Genomic DNA, 16,491 nt, shown 5'->3' with positions numbered 1-16,491 from the left:
AACAATTGCTCGAATTCGAGCAACAGAAACACTAGTTTTGTTAAATTAGTTAGATTATTTTTATTATATCCGTTGAATAAAAGTATAAAAGTATAAAAGTATGACAAGGTCGAAAAGTTCCGATTTGTTTTTCACTCGTAATCATAGTAATAAAATCCTGACATATATTGTATGAGCATGTAGTGGTCTGCCTCGTAATAAAAAGAGACGTCACAAAGAACGACTTTTTCATTTCAATGCTGTCCAAGTCAATTTCCGATTTACGGACATCTTGACTTCGTATATGATATTAATATTGTAAATGTCAAAGTGTGTGTGTTTGTTTGTTTGTTTGGGGTTCAATCAAACATTAACTACTGGTCGGATTGGGCTAAAATTTGGTATGATGATAGTTCACATTCCTGATTAACATATAGACCTATTCTTATCTCAGAAATCCTTTCGGGCTCCACCCCAGTGGCCCTGTAGATTCCCATATTAACCTTATGAGTATTCATATTTAAAAGGAATTAATGAATTTTGTCAGCTGTTTCAACTAAACAAGTTGGTTCTATGATATTCAATATCACTAACAAGTTATAAGGTTTACCAACAGGGTGCAGAAATATTTTGCATTTATGACAACAGCTCATTTGAACTAAGCAGCGACAAAAAGCTGTGGTACACAATGAGAACTGTCAAAGTTGGATTGTTAACAGTTAGGTTTATTAATTTAATAAATAATTTGTTATACTGTGCGAATGTTGCAGTTGTAGAACATTATGGCCATGGTATACAGTATGTGTTTATACTCATACCGTAAATTTAAAGAACCAAATTTCCTCAAACCATGCCTCCCTCATTGCAAACTCAAAATACGGGTATAACTTCAATAGGTAAGCATTTTATACCTTCACGCCAACCCCGTATGAAGGGCGGGTACTCTGCTAGTTATTGTATAAATATAATTTAATGACTGGCAAAATCTTTGATTTAGAGAATTTTTGTAAAAAGGTGTTTAAAGTGTTTAAAGGGATTGGTAACTTACAAAACACTTGAGATTGTAAAACTACATCTACAGCAAACCCATGGTTTATTTGGTACAACATCCTGCTTAAGCAGGGAACTAACTAGTGTGTTCATGGGTATATGCATAAAGGCAGTGTTTAAGGCATTGTAAGACCGTTTACTGTAAAAACATCAGTTTAATCAATATATTTTTTTGTGCTGTAAAATATTCTCGCACCCAATATATTATTATTTTTTAGGTTATGAGCTTGAAACTTTCAAACTTGAATCTAAAAAATCTTATTCTGAGGAATATCAATTTTTTTTGTGTCAATCATCCTGATAACTTAGTACAAACTTTGCATATTCCATCCTAAAGTGATTTTACTGTGATGAGGCGGATCACTAAGACAATTTTGATGAATCTTATCAAGGAGTCTCAGTGAACTTTTTCGATTGTAGACAAATAAAAATAATATATAAATAAATTTTAATCCTTGGCATTATGGGTCGCCGGAATTTTATCCCCCTGGGCAAAGCTGACGCAGCTATGACGTAGAAACCTGAGCGCTCTAAAGTTTGTTCCCGGGCGGAATTTTACCCCCGCGGATTTGGAAGTCTATGAAAATAGACATAGCGTGATAAATTAGATTAGCAATACAACCAGAATTTTACCCCCTGTCCATATAACTAGCCTTTAGACAACTGTAGATATACGGCCCGGATTTTTATCCCCGGATTTTTACTTCCTGGCCAGATATATAAATTATTGAGAATGATTAATTTTCTTCTTTCAGTTTTAATTCAACATTTTATTATTAAATAGACTATCTTAATTTATTTGTAATCTCAACTAAGTAAACAGGTTTCGCTGTTTAATTTTGATATTCGGGATTTGGGTTCGGGCCAACTGTTGGTTAATATGTATATATAATTAACTGAGTATCTCATTTAAATAATAATTGGGTGAGCATAACTTAAACGATTTATTATACCACCGTGGAAAAAATGTAATTAGTTTCTGTTGTACTATTGTACAAATAGTACGTGTTATTACACAATATGCCTTTTTGTTTCTTCAGGCACAAACCATGATCTATTTATGGTTTGTACTGAGAAGGTCATCGCAATAACTGTTATAAAATGTAGTTGTAGGCATCCGGTAAAAAGTACTCGACCAATTGTTGTGTTGACTACTGCAATGAAACCCAAATGTATATACATATAAACCAACAGTTGGCCCCAAAAATCAAATCCCGAATCTCGAATATTAAAATTAAAATTCAAAACCTATTTGATCAGTTAAGGTAACAAATTAATTAAGATAAGCTACTTAATAATAAAATGTTTACTATTAAATTAAAACTGAAGAAGAAAAATAATCATTCTCACTTATTTCTATATCCAGCCAGGGGGTAAACATCCGGGGGTTAAAAATCCGGACCGTAAATTTTGAGCTGACCTCATGAAGGGGGTAAAAGTCCGGCCTGTACACTGTAGGTTTTTATAATTTGGTGTGTTCTGATTAAATTAACAACCGTGAGAATATACGTTTAATTCCACCTTTAATCCATGGAACTGATGTAATGCAACTCAAAAGTTCGGGGCCGGAATTTTACCCCCTGGTTTGCGACGGCAGTTTTGCCCAGGGGGTAAAATTTCAGGGGGATAAAATTCCGCTACCTGCCATTTTTATTGTTAATAAGGGTAGTGTTTTCTTGTCTTCTGCCTAAGCGAGTTCTTTTGAACATCAATCAATATATTCAGGTGAGGTTTCTCATATTTATGGAAACAATGTCAATAGCCTTTAGGTTTGTATTTTAATTCGTTGTTTGGACTTAAACCTAAGTTAAATACAGAGGAATTAATAGAAACCAATTAGTTGGGAACATATAACATTTTATTCAACATACTAAGAAGCATAACAAAATTATAAACAAATATTATTACACATTCGTTCTTAGAAAGTATATTATAAACCTTCAGCAACAATAGTCATTACAACAAGGATCGCAGCAACATGGAGGTGGACAACATGGGGGTGGATAGCATGAAGGTTTACAAGGTGGGGGTGGACAACATGGGGGTGGACAACATGGTGGTGGACAATATGAAGGTGGACAAGGTGGGGGTGGACAACATGGTGGTGGACAACAAGGTGGTGGACAATATGAAGGTGGACAAGGTGGGGGTGGACAACATGGGGGTGGATAGCATGAAGGTGGACAAGGTGGGGGTGGACAACATGGGGGTGGACAACATGGGGGTGGACAACATGGGGGTGGACAACATGGGGGTGGACAACATGGGGGTGGACAATACTCGTATGAAGGTGGACAACATGGGGGTGGACAATACTCGTATGAAGGTGGACAACATGGGGGTGGACAATACTCGTATGAAGGTGGACAACAATAGTCCGGTTGGCGGCTTGGCTCAGGTTCACTAGGTGCAGGGGGGGTGGGTTGGGCGCAGGATGCAGCATATAAATTGACGGTAACAGGCGAAGTAGGTCCAGTCGGGGTGGCAGGGGCTGCAGCCCCGGTCAACTGTGAGAGGAGCCCAAAACAAGCATTGACCTGAAAACACACACTTATATTAGAAGGGCATTGTTAAATGTTTTGTTGAATTGTTCCTAAGCCCTAAAGAATCTCTTCTGAGGTTTTCCTGGACGCAGAAGAGGAGGACGGAGAGCGGAAAAGGGGAGTCCGCTCTCTGCGTTACTCTCTCCACGCTCCGCTTCCGCGCCTAGGAAAACCCAGCTTAAAGCAAACTTCGGAAATTTTATTTAGGGCATAGGAACTAAGAAAATTAAATATTGAAATTAGGAGTTTAACTCGAGTTACACTAAGCCACAAAAACTGCATTTTAAAACAACTGTAAAAAACAAGATGGTGCAAGGAAATTCGCCTTCTTTTAACTGAGGTTTTACTTCTCTGGAGATTTAGGTTTCAACCAACTGAGACTGACATGTATGAATAAGTTAATTATGAATTTATAGATTAGTCAGAGACGATCGGACGGAATTACACTTTTCCTCGATCAGATTTTGTCATTTAATTGCCTTTTCCGAAATTTCATGCTTTCTTTAGTGGTTTAATATCAACTAAAAAATCATTAGTTAGTTACTGATTTAATATCCAGGCCAAGATATAGCCCCGTGACAATGATTTAACTAAATTAAATAAGACTTTATTTAAACATGTATTTTGTAAAAAGTCAAAAACAATGAACAATATTTGATTACATCTGATCATAATATCCTAAATAAAACACGTTTTATTTTCAGTCTTTATGAATAAAACTATTTTAATCCATGCGATATAATTATAATAATTTTAAAAACTCCAAATATTGACCAAGTAGAGTATTAGGAAATTGGAAAAATCTCGTAGCCCCATAAGATTTGATTAGGTTTAATCATTGGTTGATTGGTTTCTTGGGTAAATATAACCATGCACAAATATTTTCAACAGATTTATAATGCTGGTATAGATCCATTCACAACGGAGCGTAACCGAATTGGACAGTCAAATTATAAATTTACAGTAAAATGTTATAAAACGGTACTATACCGTTGGTTGGGACCACTCATGGCTTAAATGCAATTCAAATTATTTTAAGGTTAATTAATTGAAGATTGTTCCACTGAAAACAAAATAATAACAATAGTATTATTTTGTTGTTTAAACTATTCACGAGAAATCAATAGAGAATATTTTAAACATTATACTGATATTTGGATGCATTAAACTTTACTTAGGTCTGATGCCAAAGATTCATACAACTTCGCATGGTACGTAGATAGGAATGTTATTTTACTTTTTCGTGCATTGAGAACTTACCTTTATAGTCTGATATACTGTATAGTCATTCAACACATGTCTCTAAAATAACGTAAAATACAAAAATCGCAAAACCAAGATTATGCGAGTACCTTATTTATAATTGAAACAGTCCCGTGGTAAATATGATTATGGTTTATTACAATCGCGAGTTTCGGACTGAAACTACAATCGAAGTTAAAGTTACATTCCTAATCTTTTCCGTTTCTGAACTGTAAAGCAAATTTCTTTGCTAAACAAGTATGTTATTTAGTAAATAAACTACACAATTAACAAGGCATTATTCTATGACCAATTCCCTGAAATGTCATACGATTACATAATATTTTTTCTAGATTATTCTAAAAATATTGTTTATATAGATTTTAAATTGCAAGGAAACAGAGTCGAACAGACTTGGATGTCATATGAGTACACATGGGAAACGCAAACTAACGCTTTCAAACACAAAGTGGTATGTAAGCTATGAGTCATTAGGTTATATGATCATTTTTTAGCAACATTTGTCAAAAGGCGTGTCATTTAACACACACATACACTCACTATGTAAATGTACATGTATGCACATGTATAAAATCACTTACTGTACTTTTATAAAACTTCATGAAATAAAGACTTACCAAGTATATTTAAATGACATTTTATACAAAGGTGGTTGGCCCATTACTGGTTCATTAGACCAGGAAGACTAAAAAAAAACAGTTTTATGAAAACTAAGAAATATTGCACATAGTCAATGTTTAGTCATCTTTCTTACTTGAGTTTATTTTGTTTAAACATATCAATGAGTGTGATTATGCATGCATTTTCAACAGTAACACTACACCACAGCAATAAATACAGTCTGTATTTATTGACTTCAGTAAGTATAGGAGATTCTTTCTTTCGTTCGCACATCGAGAGAAGACCTTGAAATATTATTTTGGTAATTTGTGATGGCTACTAAGGTGTTGTTCTAGTTGCCTACCGTTAAGCCGCACAGGTGAAACATTTCCATACAAATGGCGTTTATGACAAAGGAAAATTAACGCGAATTTAAGAAACTATTGCACCATGATTAAATACATCGACAAGTTTAATGTTAGATTATAATATGATTTTTCTGCAATGTAATTCTAATTCAAACGTTTAATCTTGTTTTAAAAATAACTCCGAAGTTCAATTTATAATTTAGATAGGATTTGTGTTGTGGTGAAATCAGTATAGCAAAAAGAATTGTTTAAACGAATTGAAGTAAGCTTGTGATTCTATGTTGGTATTTATTAGAACGATACATTCATGAGGTAAATAAACTGGTTCTCCATTACTGGGGAGAGTAGAATACTAGATCACTTTGTAGTATTAAATTGGTTTTAGTAGATCTATGGATTTTAAACAACCATAAGTTGCATGATTACACGGTTAAAAATACCTCCACCACAGCAAACCTGCAGACTAAGCGAATTTCAACTTGTCTGATTACATTTTTACTAAAATATTTCCATAAATCAGACATTTGTATTTCCAATTTAAATAACATAAGATTTAACGAGTGCTTAGGTTTGCTGCTACGGGGAAGGTAAAAAATGTTTTTGACCATATGTCAATAGTATAGGATGAAATAAATAAATTTGCCAAATTTTATCAACATTATATCCATAAACAAGTAAATTACAATAATTTTCATTTTCTCCATAAGAATAACTTGGGAATTTTAAATAACACTTTTTTTTAATTTTCTCCATGAAAGTTAGGCATACAACAGCGCTTCAATATACTAAATTATTTCTTTTTTTAAGCTCTACAAAATGGTTGAGAAAGAAATTACAATTTTTTTTGTTTTAGGGTAAAAATGGGAAAACCCATTTTTACCCCATAAACCCCCCATAAGCCCCTGTTCCCATGGTCCGATTATGCTGGTTCGCGAACTCGTTCAAATAAACGTAGGTTTACACGATTGTACCAAATTTCATCAAAATCGGATCATTTTTGCTTGAGTTATCGCGCTAACGGATACATATATAAATATATATGTGAATTTCAACGGATTGTGTTTTGATCCTCTGGGGACCTCAAAACGAAAAAGTAAATCGGTCCCGGGTCTAGGTCTTATCATGAGACCTACGGTATAATAACTTATTCCCTATATGGGAAATTCTCTAACAGTTACAGTTAAAAACTATAATGTGGTACACGGTTCTGTATTGGAATCATGTAGTGACAAAGTCCTTTATTATAACTTGTCAAGCATTAAAATGAGAAATAAATTGACTAAAATAATAATAACATAAACAGAAAACATGGTAAAATAGTCGCATTGACTTTTGGATACTGATGGACCAGCTTTAGCCAGCTGTTCTACCCAAATTGAACCTTTTCTGAAATTACATTTCCACCCTTAGTTTTGTTACCACTAGAGTTGACGTGACGTAAAAATATGGCACTGCTTTGTAACAGATTTGATAACAAGAGTTGATAGAACCTCAAAACTTACTTGGGTTGGAGAAAATTGCGCCAAAATGAAAATGGAGAGAAGACTGGAGGCTGCTCGTACTCTCATGGTGGAAGTCAATGTAGAAGTCTGAATGAACGCGTAGTGTGTTTTATATATCCACGAAGGTCGTTATATAAAACACACGTCTATGAGAGGAATACCCGTGCAGAGATGGCGAATAGTAAAGTAAGGCGTGATCCACCAACAAAAACAACTAAATTACCTTGATGTTGACCGATAATAAGACTAAGTTTACAAAATGATCAACGTTGTGGTTTTGGTGGTAAGTTGAGGTTTTGATCATTGATCGTCGTCGGGTGATCATTAGTTAAGTGCGTTGGTGTTGGCCAATAATTGGGACAAGCTTAAGCTGATCGAGATGTGAAAGTTAATTGGTTCAGTTAATTGTAACGCTTTGAAATACTTTGGTTTCTATTAACATTCGGATTTTGTAATTGTACACAATTTAAAGTATTGGAAATATCAGAGTTATGGATATGGAATGTATTATTAAGAAAATATAAATTATACGCTTTCTGATATCTCTTGACTAACACCTTACGAAATATTCAACTAATTATATCACATGTCTCTGGCACTCTCACAACTATCTCAGTTGTACTATACATCAGTCATTATCACTCCATACAGTATTGCAATTTACTTGTTGAATTTGTAACGCTATCTGAGACAATGTTAACTAGAGTATAGACAATATTTTATATTGGTTTAATTATGAAACTATAGTTTTAAAATCAAACCCTATTTTTGTATCTTAATGTATATGTACTCCAGTTGAATAAAAATGATTGAACAATTAATTATTGTACTATCGGTTTTTTTTGTTATTCCCCTATTTTCCCAAATGTCATCATTACTATTAGTAATAACCACTGAATTCATCTTCCAAAAACATACTTTACCTTTTGATATATGCAGTTTTTAAATAACGTGTTGAGTTATATTTTTAAATCATACAATTTCCTATTTTTATGGGTTTCCAACAAAGTCTTTCTATTTCGGAGTTAATACGATGAACGAAATGTATATTTCCAGTAAATCTGTCCAAATCGAGTGCACATTGATTCTTCGATGGTAAGGATGCCATATATACAGGAGTAGAAAGAATAGAACGTTCGAAATTTTGCATTAGTATGTGATAGAAACGCCCTAATAGGCGCCTTAAAATAAGAAAATAAATAGCAAAACCTAGAAATAATTAGAACACAGATGAAACCATTGTTGTTCGATAGTGAAAAGTATTGTGAATAACATATCAAAAGTCTCCAAAAATATCTTTGGTGGAACATCACAATTTTTCCAAAATGGCGGCCAAATCCAGTAGTTTTTTGCTTTTTATTGAAATTCTGACTTTCCAGTCAATATTGGTGAAAAGTCGTCAATACATTTAATGTTCCTCCTGAAATTACCTTTAAAATGATACCAAATACATGTAACTGCAACAAAAATAAACCCCGTAGAAATAATAAAATATTTCAAATAAAAATATTTGTTATAAATTAATGTAATAGTCCATAAGCCAACTAAAAATAACGTACACAGGGATATTGTAAGAATTTGCAGAGTAAACATTTTATGGTTTTATTTTTATTGTTGTGGTGTACAGAGTGACATACCAAAAGTTGCAAAAAATCAGTCATCGGGAAACCCCTAAATTAAGGAAAAAATGGCGGCTTTTCCCAATATTGGACAAATTTTTCAAAAAAAATATATCACATGGTCTTTTTGCACATTTTTCGAGATGTTGACTTGGAACCACGACCGATATTTTTTTGGATGGTCCGTACTTAATTTCAATAGGGGACGCTTTTTAAGCCGCCATCTTGGATCAGCCATATTGGATCTGCCATATTGGATATAAATATTTTTTAATGTAATTATAGTGTGGCACATCATTATAAACTAGATTTCCACGCTGATTTCAATGCTGAAATCAGTTTTTAAATAGCGTTTTACGATTTTAAGATATATAAAAACGAAAACTCTCCCCCATAAATTTCTTATGGTTGTTTCGTACTTTGACAATTTAAAAACACGTTCAAGTATGGCGTGGAAATAGTTCACCAGCAGATCCAACAGATTGTTGGTGGTGTTTGACTGATGGTACATATGACTAACTAAGTTATAAATAACTGTAACTGTGTAACTTGGAAATTATATTTAGATAAACATAGGATATGGCCTTTAAAAAAATTCAACAAAACGTTTTATGGTTTTATTTTTTAGTGTTGTGCAGAGTGAAAACGGGAAAATCTCGTCATAGCTATTCGTTTAAGTATTGACTTTTATTTTAACTATGGATTCCTTATTGGGAGTTATTTAGAATTGGGGATAAATGTCTTAACCAAAGACAAATTTCAAAAGAACAATAATTCATTCAATAGTTAATTGAAGGTAGGCCTACATGATTCGTTTTAAATTTGTCATGTGTCATTTAATAATCAATAAAATTAAAGCCAAACATTTACTGAGTATACTTTGATACCAGAACGAACGTGGTAACATATTAACAACCCGAGATATAAATCTTTTAACAAAAAATGATAAAAAAAGTTAAATTTAATTTTGTGTTGGGGTTTGTACCTCGTCTATAACTAGTCTGTTTTAACTATAAATAAAACAAAATGAAAGCTAACTAAAATGACAGCTCTTTTATCACTGAATATTTTAAGGCTAGAACGAATTGCAAGCATTAATAATACATGGAGAAAAATAATCCAAACACATTTTCAAAGTACGATACGTCCATAAGTGATGTATAGGGGAGAGTTTTCGTTTTAATATATCTTAAGAAACGATCAAACTTATTTAAAAACTGATTTCAGCATTGAAATCAGCGTGGAAATCTAGTTCATAATGATGTGTCACACTATAATTACATTAACAAATATTTATATCCAATATGGCAGATCCAATATGGCTGATCCAAGATGGTGGCTTAAAAAGCACCCCCTATTGAAATTAAGTACGGACCATCCAAAAAAATATCGGTCGTGGTTCCAAGTCAACATCTCGAAAAATGTGCAAAAAAACATGTGATATATTTTTTTTGAAAAATTTGTCCAATATTGGGAAAAGCCGCCATTTTTTCCTTAATTTAGGGGTTTCCCGATGACTGATTTTTTGCAACTTTTGGTATGTCACTCTGTACACCACAACAATAAAAATAAAACCATAAAATGTTTACTCTGCAAATTCTTACAATATCCCTGTGTACGTTATTTTTAGTTGGCTTATGGACTATTACATTAATTTATAACAAATATTTTTATTTGAAATATTTTATTATTTCTACGGGGTTTATTTTTGTTGCAGTTACATGTATTTGGTATCATTTTAAAGGTAATTTCAGGAGGAACATTAAATGTATTGACGACTTTTCACCAATATTGACTGGAAAGTCAGAATTTCAATAAAAAGCAAAAAACTACTGGATTTGGCCGCCATTTTGGAAAAATTGTGATGTTCCACCAAAGATATTTTTGGAGACTTTTGATATGTTATTCACAATACTTTTCACTATCGAACAACAATGGTTTCATCTGTGTTCTAATTATTTCTAGGTCAAACCATATATTCAGGGGCCTATAATGTGGTTATTGCTGACAGTGTTATATCATCTTCCAGGATTTACAATAGTACACGGACCGTTAAAGAATACGAAGGACGATTCGTTCATGCGTGAATCGACAAATGTTGACAATGTCACCGTGGTTTTGTTATGCAGTGAGTTTACAAGTGGAGCGAATCACAATAAGACAAACGCAAATGGGAAATAGCGATACACTAAAAAATGACGTTTGCAAGTTCATTCAGTATCAGCTAAGACTACACATAGAATAGTATTTAATTAATACATAGCAGTCTCTTTCTCTTCCTCTCTACTGGTGAATCTATGGACAATATGGTTCACTACGCAGTGCGCACGAGATAAAAAAATATTATTATTATAAATATTATTATTATGATTAAGGTGTCACGATAAAGGATAAATAACACATGTTTAGACAACATAATTAGTTACAGCTTATGAACTAGTATAATCCGGAGTGGCTACTGTATTAAAGTTAAATACCCCCGCCGCAGCAAACCTGCAGACTAAGCGAATTTCCATTTGCCTGATTGGATTTACACTAAAATGTCTCCTTAAAAACATCACATTTATTCCCTATTTAAATAACATTAGTTTAACGAGTACTTGGGTTTGCTGCAACAGGGAGGGAAAAAGGTGTTATTTTTATGTTAATAGTTTAGTATGAAATTAATGCATTTCCCAAATTTGATCAAAATATGATCATAAACAAGCAAACTACAACAGTTTACTTATTCTCCATAAGAATAACAGGAAAATTTTAAATTTACAGTTTTTTGGAATTTTCTCCGTAACCATTAGGCGCATACTAACGCTTCAATATACTAAATTATTTGTTTTTTTAAGCTCTACGAAATGGTGTGGAAAGAAAATGCTAAATTTTAAGTTTTTAGGGTCAAAAATGGGAAAAAAACCATTTTGGCCCCATAAAACCCCCCATAAACCCCTGTTCCCATAGTCCGATCATGTTGGTTCGCGAAATATTTCGAATAAACGTAGTTTACACGTTTGTACCAAATTTCATCAAAATCGGGTGATTTTTGCTCGAGTTATCGCTCTAACGGACACATATATAAATAAATAAATATATATATATATATATATGAATTTAAACGGATGGTGTTTTTGGTCTCTAGGGACCTCAAAACGAAAAAGTAAATCGGTCCCGGGTCCAGATCTTACCATGACTACAACGGTAAAAGCTTATTCCCCATAGGGGAAATTCGCTAAAAAAGATCTCTCTTATGTTTAGGTACGCTCACGAACCACAACTGTGTCGGCAAAAATCTATGCGTTGCTAGAGTACTTTTTCATTAATTCCCCCCTCCACATTTAATGTAAGTTCTAAATGAATGTTTCTTGATGGTTGATTAAAATAACACACTCCTTTTACTTTTAAATTCCCCGTTTGTAGATGAATAAATGACTTTGATACTCTATGTCAAATAGCATGCAAATTTACAGAAAAATGTTCAAATCCTTAAATTATCGGGAGCATATACACTTTGCCGGGATACCATAAATCGGGATGATATGTGTAATTTCTTCACTTTCCAATCTGCTGCCTCAAAAAACCTCTCAAATTCGAACATATGAGGTCAATAAACCACAATATGATATTTTTAATACTCCAAAATTTGAAATACGAATGAAATACTGTAAATGGAATAGTGGTCTAAGCGAGCAGCGTAAATAAAAAATTGGTGATCCCGCTACAACGAAGAGCCATAATCAACTAAATCAAACTTTCTTTATGTCCTAAAGAGTTTTCAATGTTTAATTAATGTTTGATTGTTTTCTTAGTTGACGAAACGTTGACGGTTATTATACAGTATGTTTCTTCACTGTAGGGCTAAAGTGACTTTTCGAACCGAGCTAAGTTAAAAGGCCGGCATTGAGTTTGGAGATAGGGTCAGAGTTGAAAATACATTTTTGGTCCGCGAGTTGGACTATGTATATTTTTTGCTATACTGCACGATTATTTAAGCTATTCACTAAACGTAAATTCCATGCATTGTTAAACTTTATAAATTCTCTCAAAATAGTTTCCTTATTGTTTTATTATTATATTCGAACATCTCTTATTGCTACTTAAATAATCACGAATTACTCCATCTACACAGTTATATCCATAGTTCATTGCAGAAATGCTCACACATTTCAGTTTGTCTAAATGTCGATATAAAGGGTTATGTATACAGGGTGTTCCAGAAAAAAATTGTAAGTTAGCTGCCATATTTAGAAATGGTGGTCATTTGAAAAAGTGTAGTTCATATTTTTATGTTATAAGAAAATCATCGAAGTTCTCCATATTATATTTTCTATAAATGATCTATATAGTTTATGAGTGGCGCAGTTTTTCTACCTGTTTATTGCAGTGAAAAATACCACTTTCACTAACTGATATTTTAAAATCAACCTTCATTTAACTTCCACCAACTTAGGTTAAGAATACGCGAGTATCAACAGGAACAAGCCGGATCAACAATTAAAATTGTCAACTAACTGATTGACGTTCGAAGTATTACAATTGTACTTCTTTTCTCTCAATCCTTGAACCTCATTGGTCCGTTACCCGTGTTGATATGAGAAAAACTATGCTGTTATGAAATGAAACTATGCTGATATGAAAGTAAACAGCTGTTAAGTGAAACTTTTCAATTCTAAGAACTGAACTGAAATGGCTACTTAAAAAACGGTCGTAGGTAAAAGAGCGTTACACAACGCATGTAACACAACGGCCGTGTTAGCTTAGTATGGACTCCGGCAAACTCAACTCAAGAACCGATTATTTCAATTCGTTTCGGAAAAGGTAGACATACCGATGATTCTGGTGAATTTACATAAACTTTTCAATCGGAGTCTCATTGTTTCAATTGAACTCAATCTAGGCCAGTTGTATCAAGATCAATGTCAGTTTACACTGGCCTGATGTCCTCAATTGATTGTTGATACAACAAGATTGCAACCGCAGGGTTCAGCCACGTCCGGGTGGATTGTAGGGATTGCTGATCAGCTGATCGTTTAATCGTCAGCTGACGGTTTGCCGTCGTCTGTTGACGATTGTGCAACACATGATGAGCGATAATCGGGTTTGTGATATTGTAAGATTTGTAACAAAGCGTAATATTGGACAAAAATAATATAAAAAAAACGTTCGCAGTTAATTTTTGGATAAGTATATTTTCATATCTTGTAAATCCAGATCTCTACTCCGTAAAACCACCTTAAAGTCAAAGTAATTTATTGAGCCAGATTAACGATCATGTAAATATTTATTAAATACACACAGTATTTATTTAATAATATATATATATATTTTGTAATATTTATTTTAGGCACAACACAATGCAATTGTTATACATAGACTAAAACAAAGAACAGTTTAACTCTCAAACAGTGAGAATGAGTATTCTTATTCTTAGTGGGGATAATAACCTTTGTAGTTTCGGGTCTGGCGTAAACCAAATGCTTCGTATCAAGCAGAATGGTTATTTGATCTAAAACCCACAAGTGTTTGCAAAGAATCTACTAAAAAATTAGGATGTAAATCATAGATAAAACATTCTACCTTAGTAGATTTCTCATCCTTATGTAACAGCTGAAGCCAATTTTATTGTTAAATCTGTACGGTGCACTGTAGAGGTAGTTTTTGTTTACAATTTGTTTCTTGTTATTTCAACAATTTAAAACCTCTTTTAACCAATTAAAACTAAATCATTATTCACAATAACTCGTCTTATATTTAAATAACCAAACAGTAACGCACAAATCATGGAATTAGAGAAAATACTTACCTAAAATAACAGAAACAACATTTCGTCAACACTAGCAATCAGTGTCACCCTGAACATGAACTAGACACGAAAAACGAGCTTCAAAATTTACAATTAGATGAGAAGTCTACTTGTATTGGCTAGTCTATGATATAATGTAGTAATTAAAAAAAAGAATGGTTATTCGTGTAACTAGTGTGCAAAGTGGTATTTTGCTGCGCACGAGAGAAATGTTTATGCACGAGCCGTAGGCAACTGTGGAAAGTTTCTCGAGTGCAGAAAAGGCAGTTAGCATTCGCGTTACGCATTATATTTTCCTACAGTTACTATAAAGCATATAAATAATTATTCTTTCAAACACTACAACACGTTTTTAGGTTAGGTTAAATCCAAAGATTGAACGAAATGGGGAACGCTGCACCAGCTGATCGTAGTCCTAATATCTTTAAGTGGCGCCAACTTATTTCCAAGTGTACACGTATTACGTGCAAAATAAGAGCACTCTGTTTTGTGTTGTTTGGTTGGAATACTGGTGTTTAGTAAAAACAACTGTGCGGCAAAAGTAAGTAGATTCAGAAATTAGCAACGTTCTGTGCTATAATCAGTGCAAGGAAGGCCAATTCGTCGGGTGACTGTAGGAAAAAACATTTTAAACGTCAAAAAGAAAATCCGAAACGTTTCGAAACTTCTGTTTTACCAATCAGTAACAGAATATGTCCCCAAAAATCCTCCATTCTCAACATGACCTCAGGATAAAAAACAGTACCGCTTTTCATAAAAAACAGTCATTCTCCATGTGTATCCATCTTTTCAATTCTCTTCCCAACTCAATCAAGGGCGAACATGATAAAAAAAATTAAGCATGGTTTGAGGGAATATTTAGTTGATAAGGAATTTTACAGTGTTACTTCGTTTTTAAAATGTAAATAGTATGTACCTCTTGAAGTTTGTATCTTTATTTTTATGGGTCTGATTTTATTTGTTTGAATTTATTTGTTTAGTTTTAGTGACTTTGGCCGTATACATTTCTGTATTATTATGGCAATAAACGAGTCTTATTCTTATTCTTATTCGTATTCTTCTTACCTACGAAGAACTCCAAACTAGTGAAAATAGTAAGGGCAGAAATTCTTTGCAAACAAGAAATATAACCAGGCGAAGGTCAGAAAATGCTTTGATTCTAAGTTTCAGAGGTTTTATATGGATAAATAAATTCCAATTCTTGCAATACAATTAAGTGGCACTAATTATTGTTATACGTCTAGTAGGCATTTTATTTGTAAAAGTTAAAATACTCGTATTTTGTCTTAAAATTAAAGATTTAGAAATTATAAAAACTGCTAATCGTCTGTTTCTCATTAGTTTTTTGTCTAACGTGTAGGTATTGACTTCAGATACCGTCAGAGCATTTATCATATTTCATACAATCAGTAGATCGTTTTATATTCTTATTTCTTAATAGAATCGTATTATGTTCCAAATTTACAAAGAATAAGAATAGGTTTTGTGTTTAACCTACTACAACAAACTAAATTGGCACAAAATAAAATTCTAAATTATTCAAATGGTCAGCTCAGTAGCTTTCTATAAGATATAAAAAGTAGGCTGTTGTTTTTAGATTAATGATAAGGTTGACACTGAAGATATTGCAATCTGTATTTGAGATAATGATTGAGGTTAAATATTATTACCTACATGGTGACAAAAGGGCAACTAAACATTGTCTTCTTCACCGTAGTGGTAGAGGCCAGGGATATTCTTTGGCCGTCATATTCTTTTTTCATTCTAGTGTTTGGT

At 33.2% G+C, this 16,491-nt stretch overlaps 1 protein-coding gene across 1 annotated transcript; it reads right to left on the bottom strand.

Moving 5' to 3' along the window:
* Positions 1 to 2,969: 2,969 nt before the first annotated feature.
* LOC128999059 (keratin-associated protein 4-8-like) lies at positions 2,970 to 7,385 on the bottom strand. The gene is made up of 2 exons (XM_054425416.1): positions 7,306 to 7,385; positions 2,970 to 3,566 (listed from the first exon to the last, which is right to left on the bottom strand). The coding sequence occupies exons 1-2, from the start codon at positions 7,369 to 7,371 to the stop codon at positions 2,970 to 2,972; spliced, it is 663 nt and encodes a 220-aa protein (XP_054281391.1). The 5' UTR covers positions 7,372 to 7,385.
* Positions 7,386 to 16,491: the final 9,106 nt, after the last annotated feature.

Source organism: Macrosteles quadrilineatus, unplaced genomic scaffold, assembly GCF_028750875.1.
Source record: "Macrosteles quadrilineatus isolate MER2022 unplaced genomic scaffold, UCM_ALF_1.0 Scaffold_7__1_contigs__length_78375512, whole genome shotgun sequence".
Lineage (NCBI taxonomy): Eukaryota > Metazoa > Arthropoda > Insecta > Hemiptera > Cicadellidae > Macrosteles > Macrosteles quadrilineatus.
The sequence above is the reverse complement of the archived record's forward strand: the minus strand, read 5'-3'. Positions and strand labels throughout refer to the sequence as shown.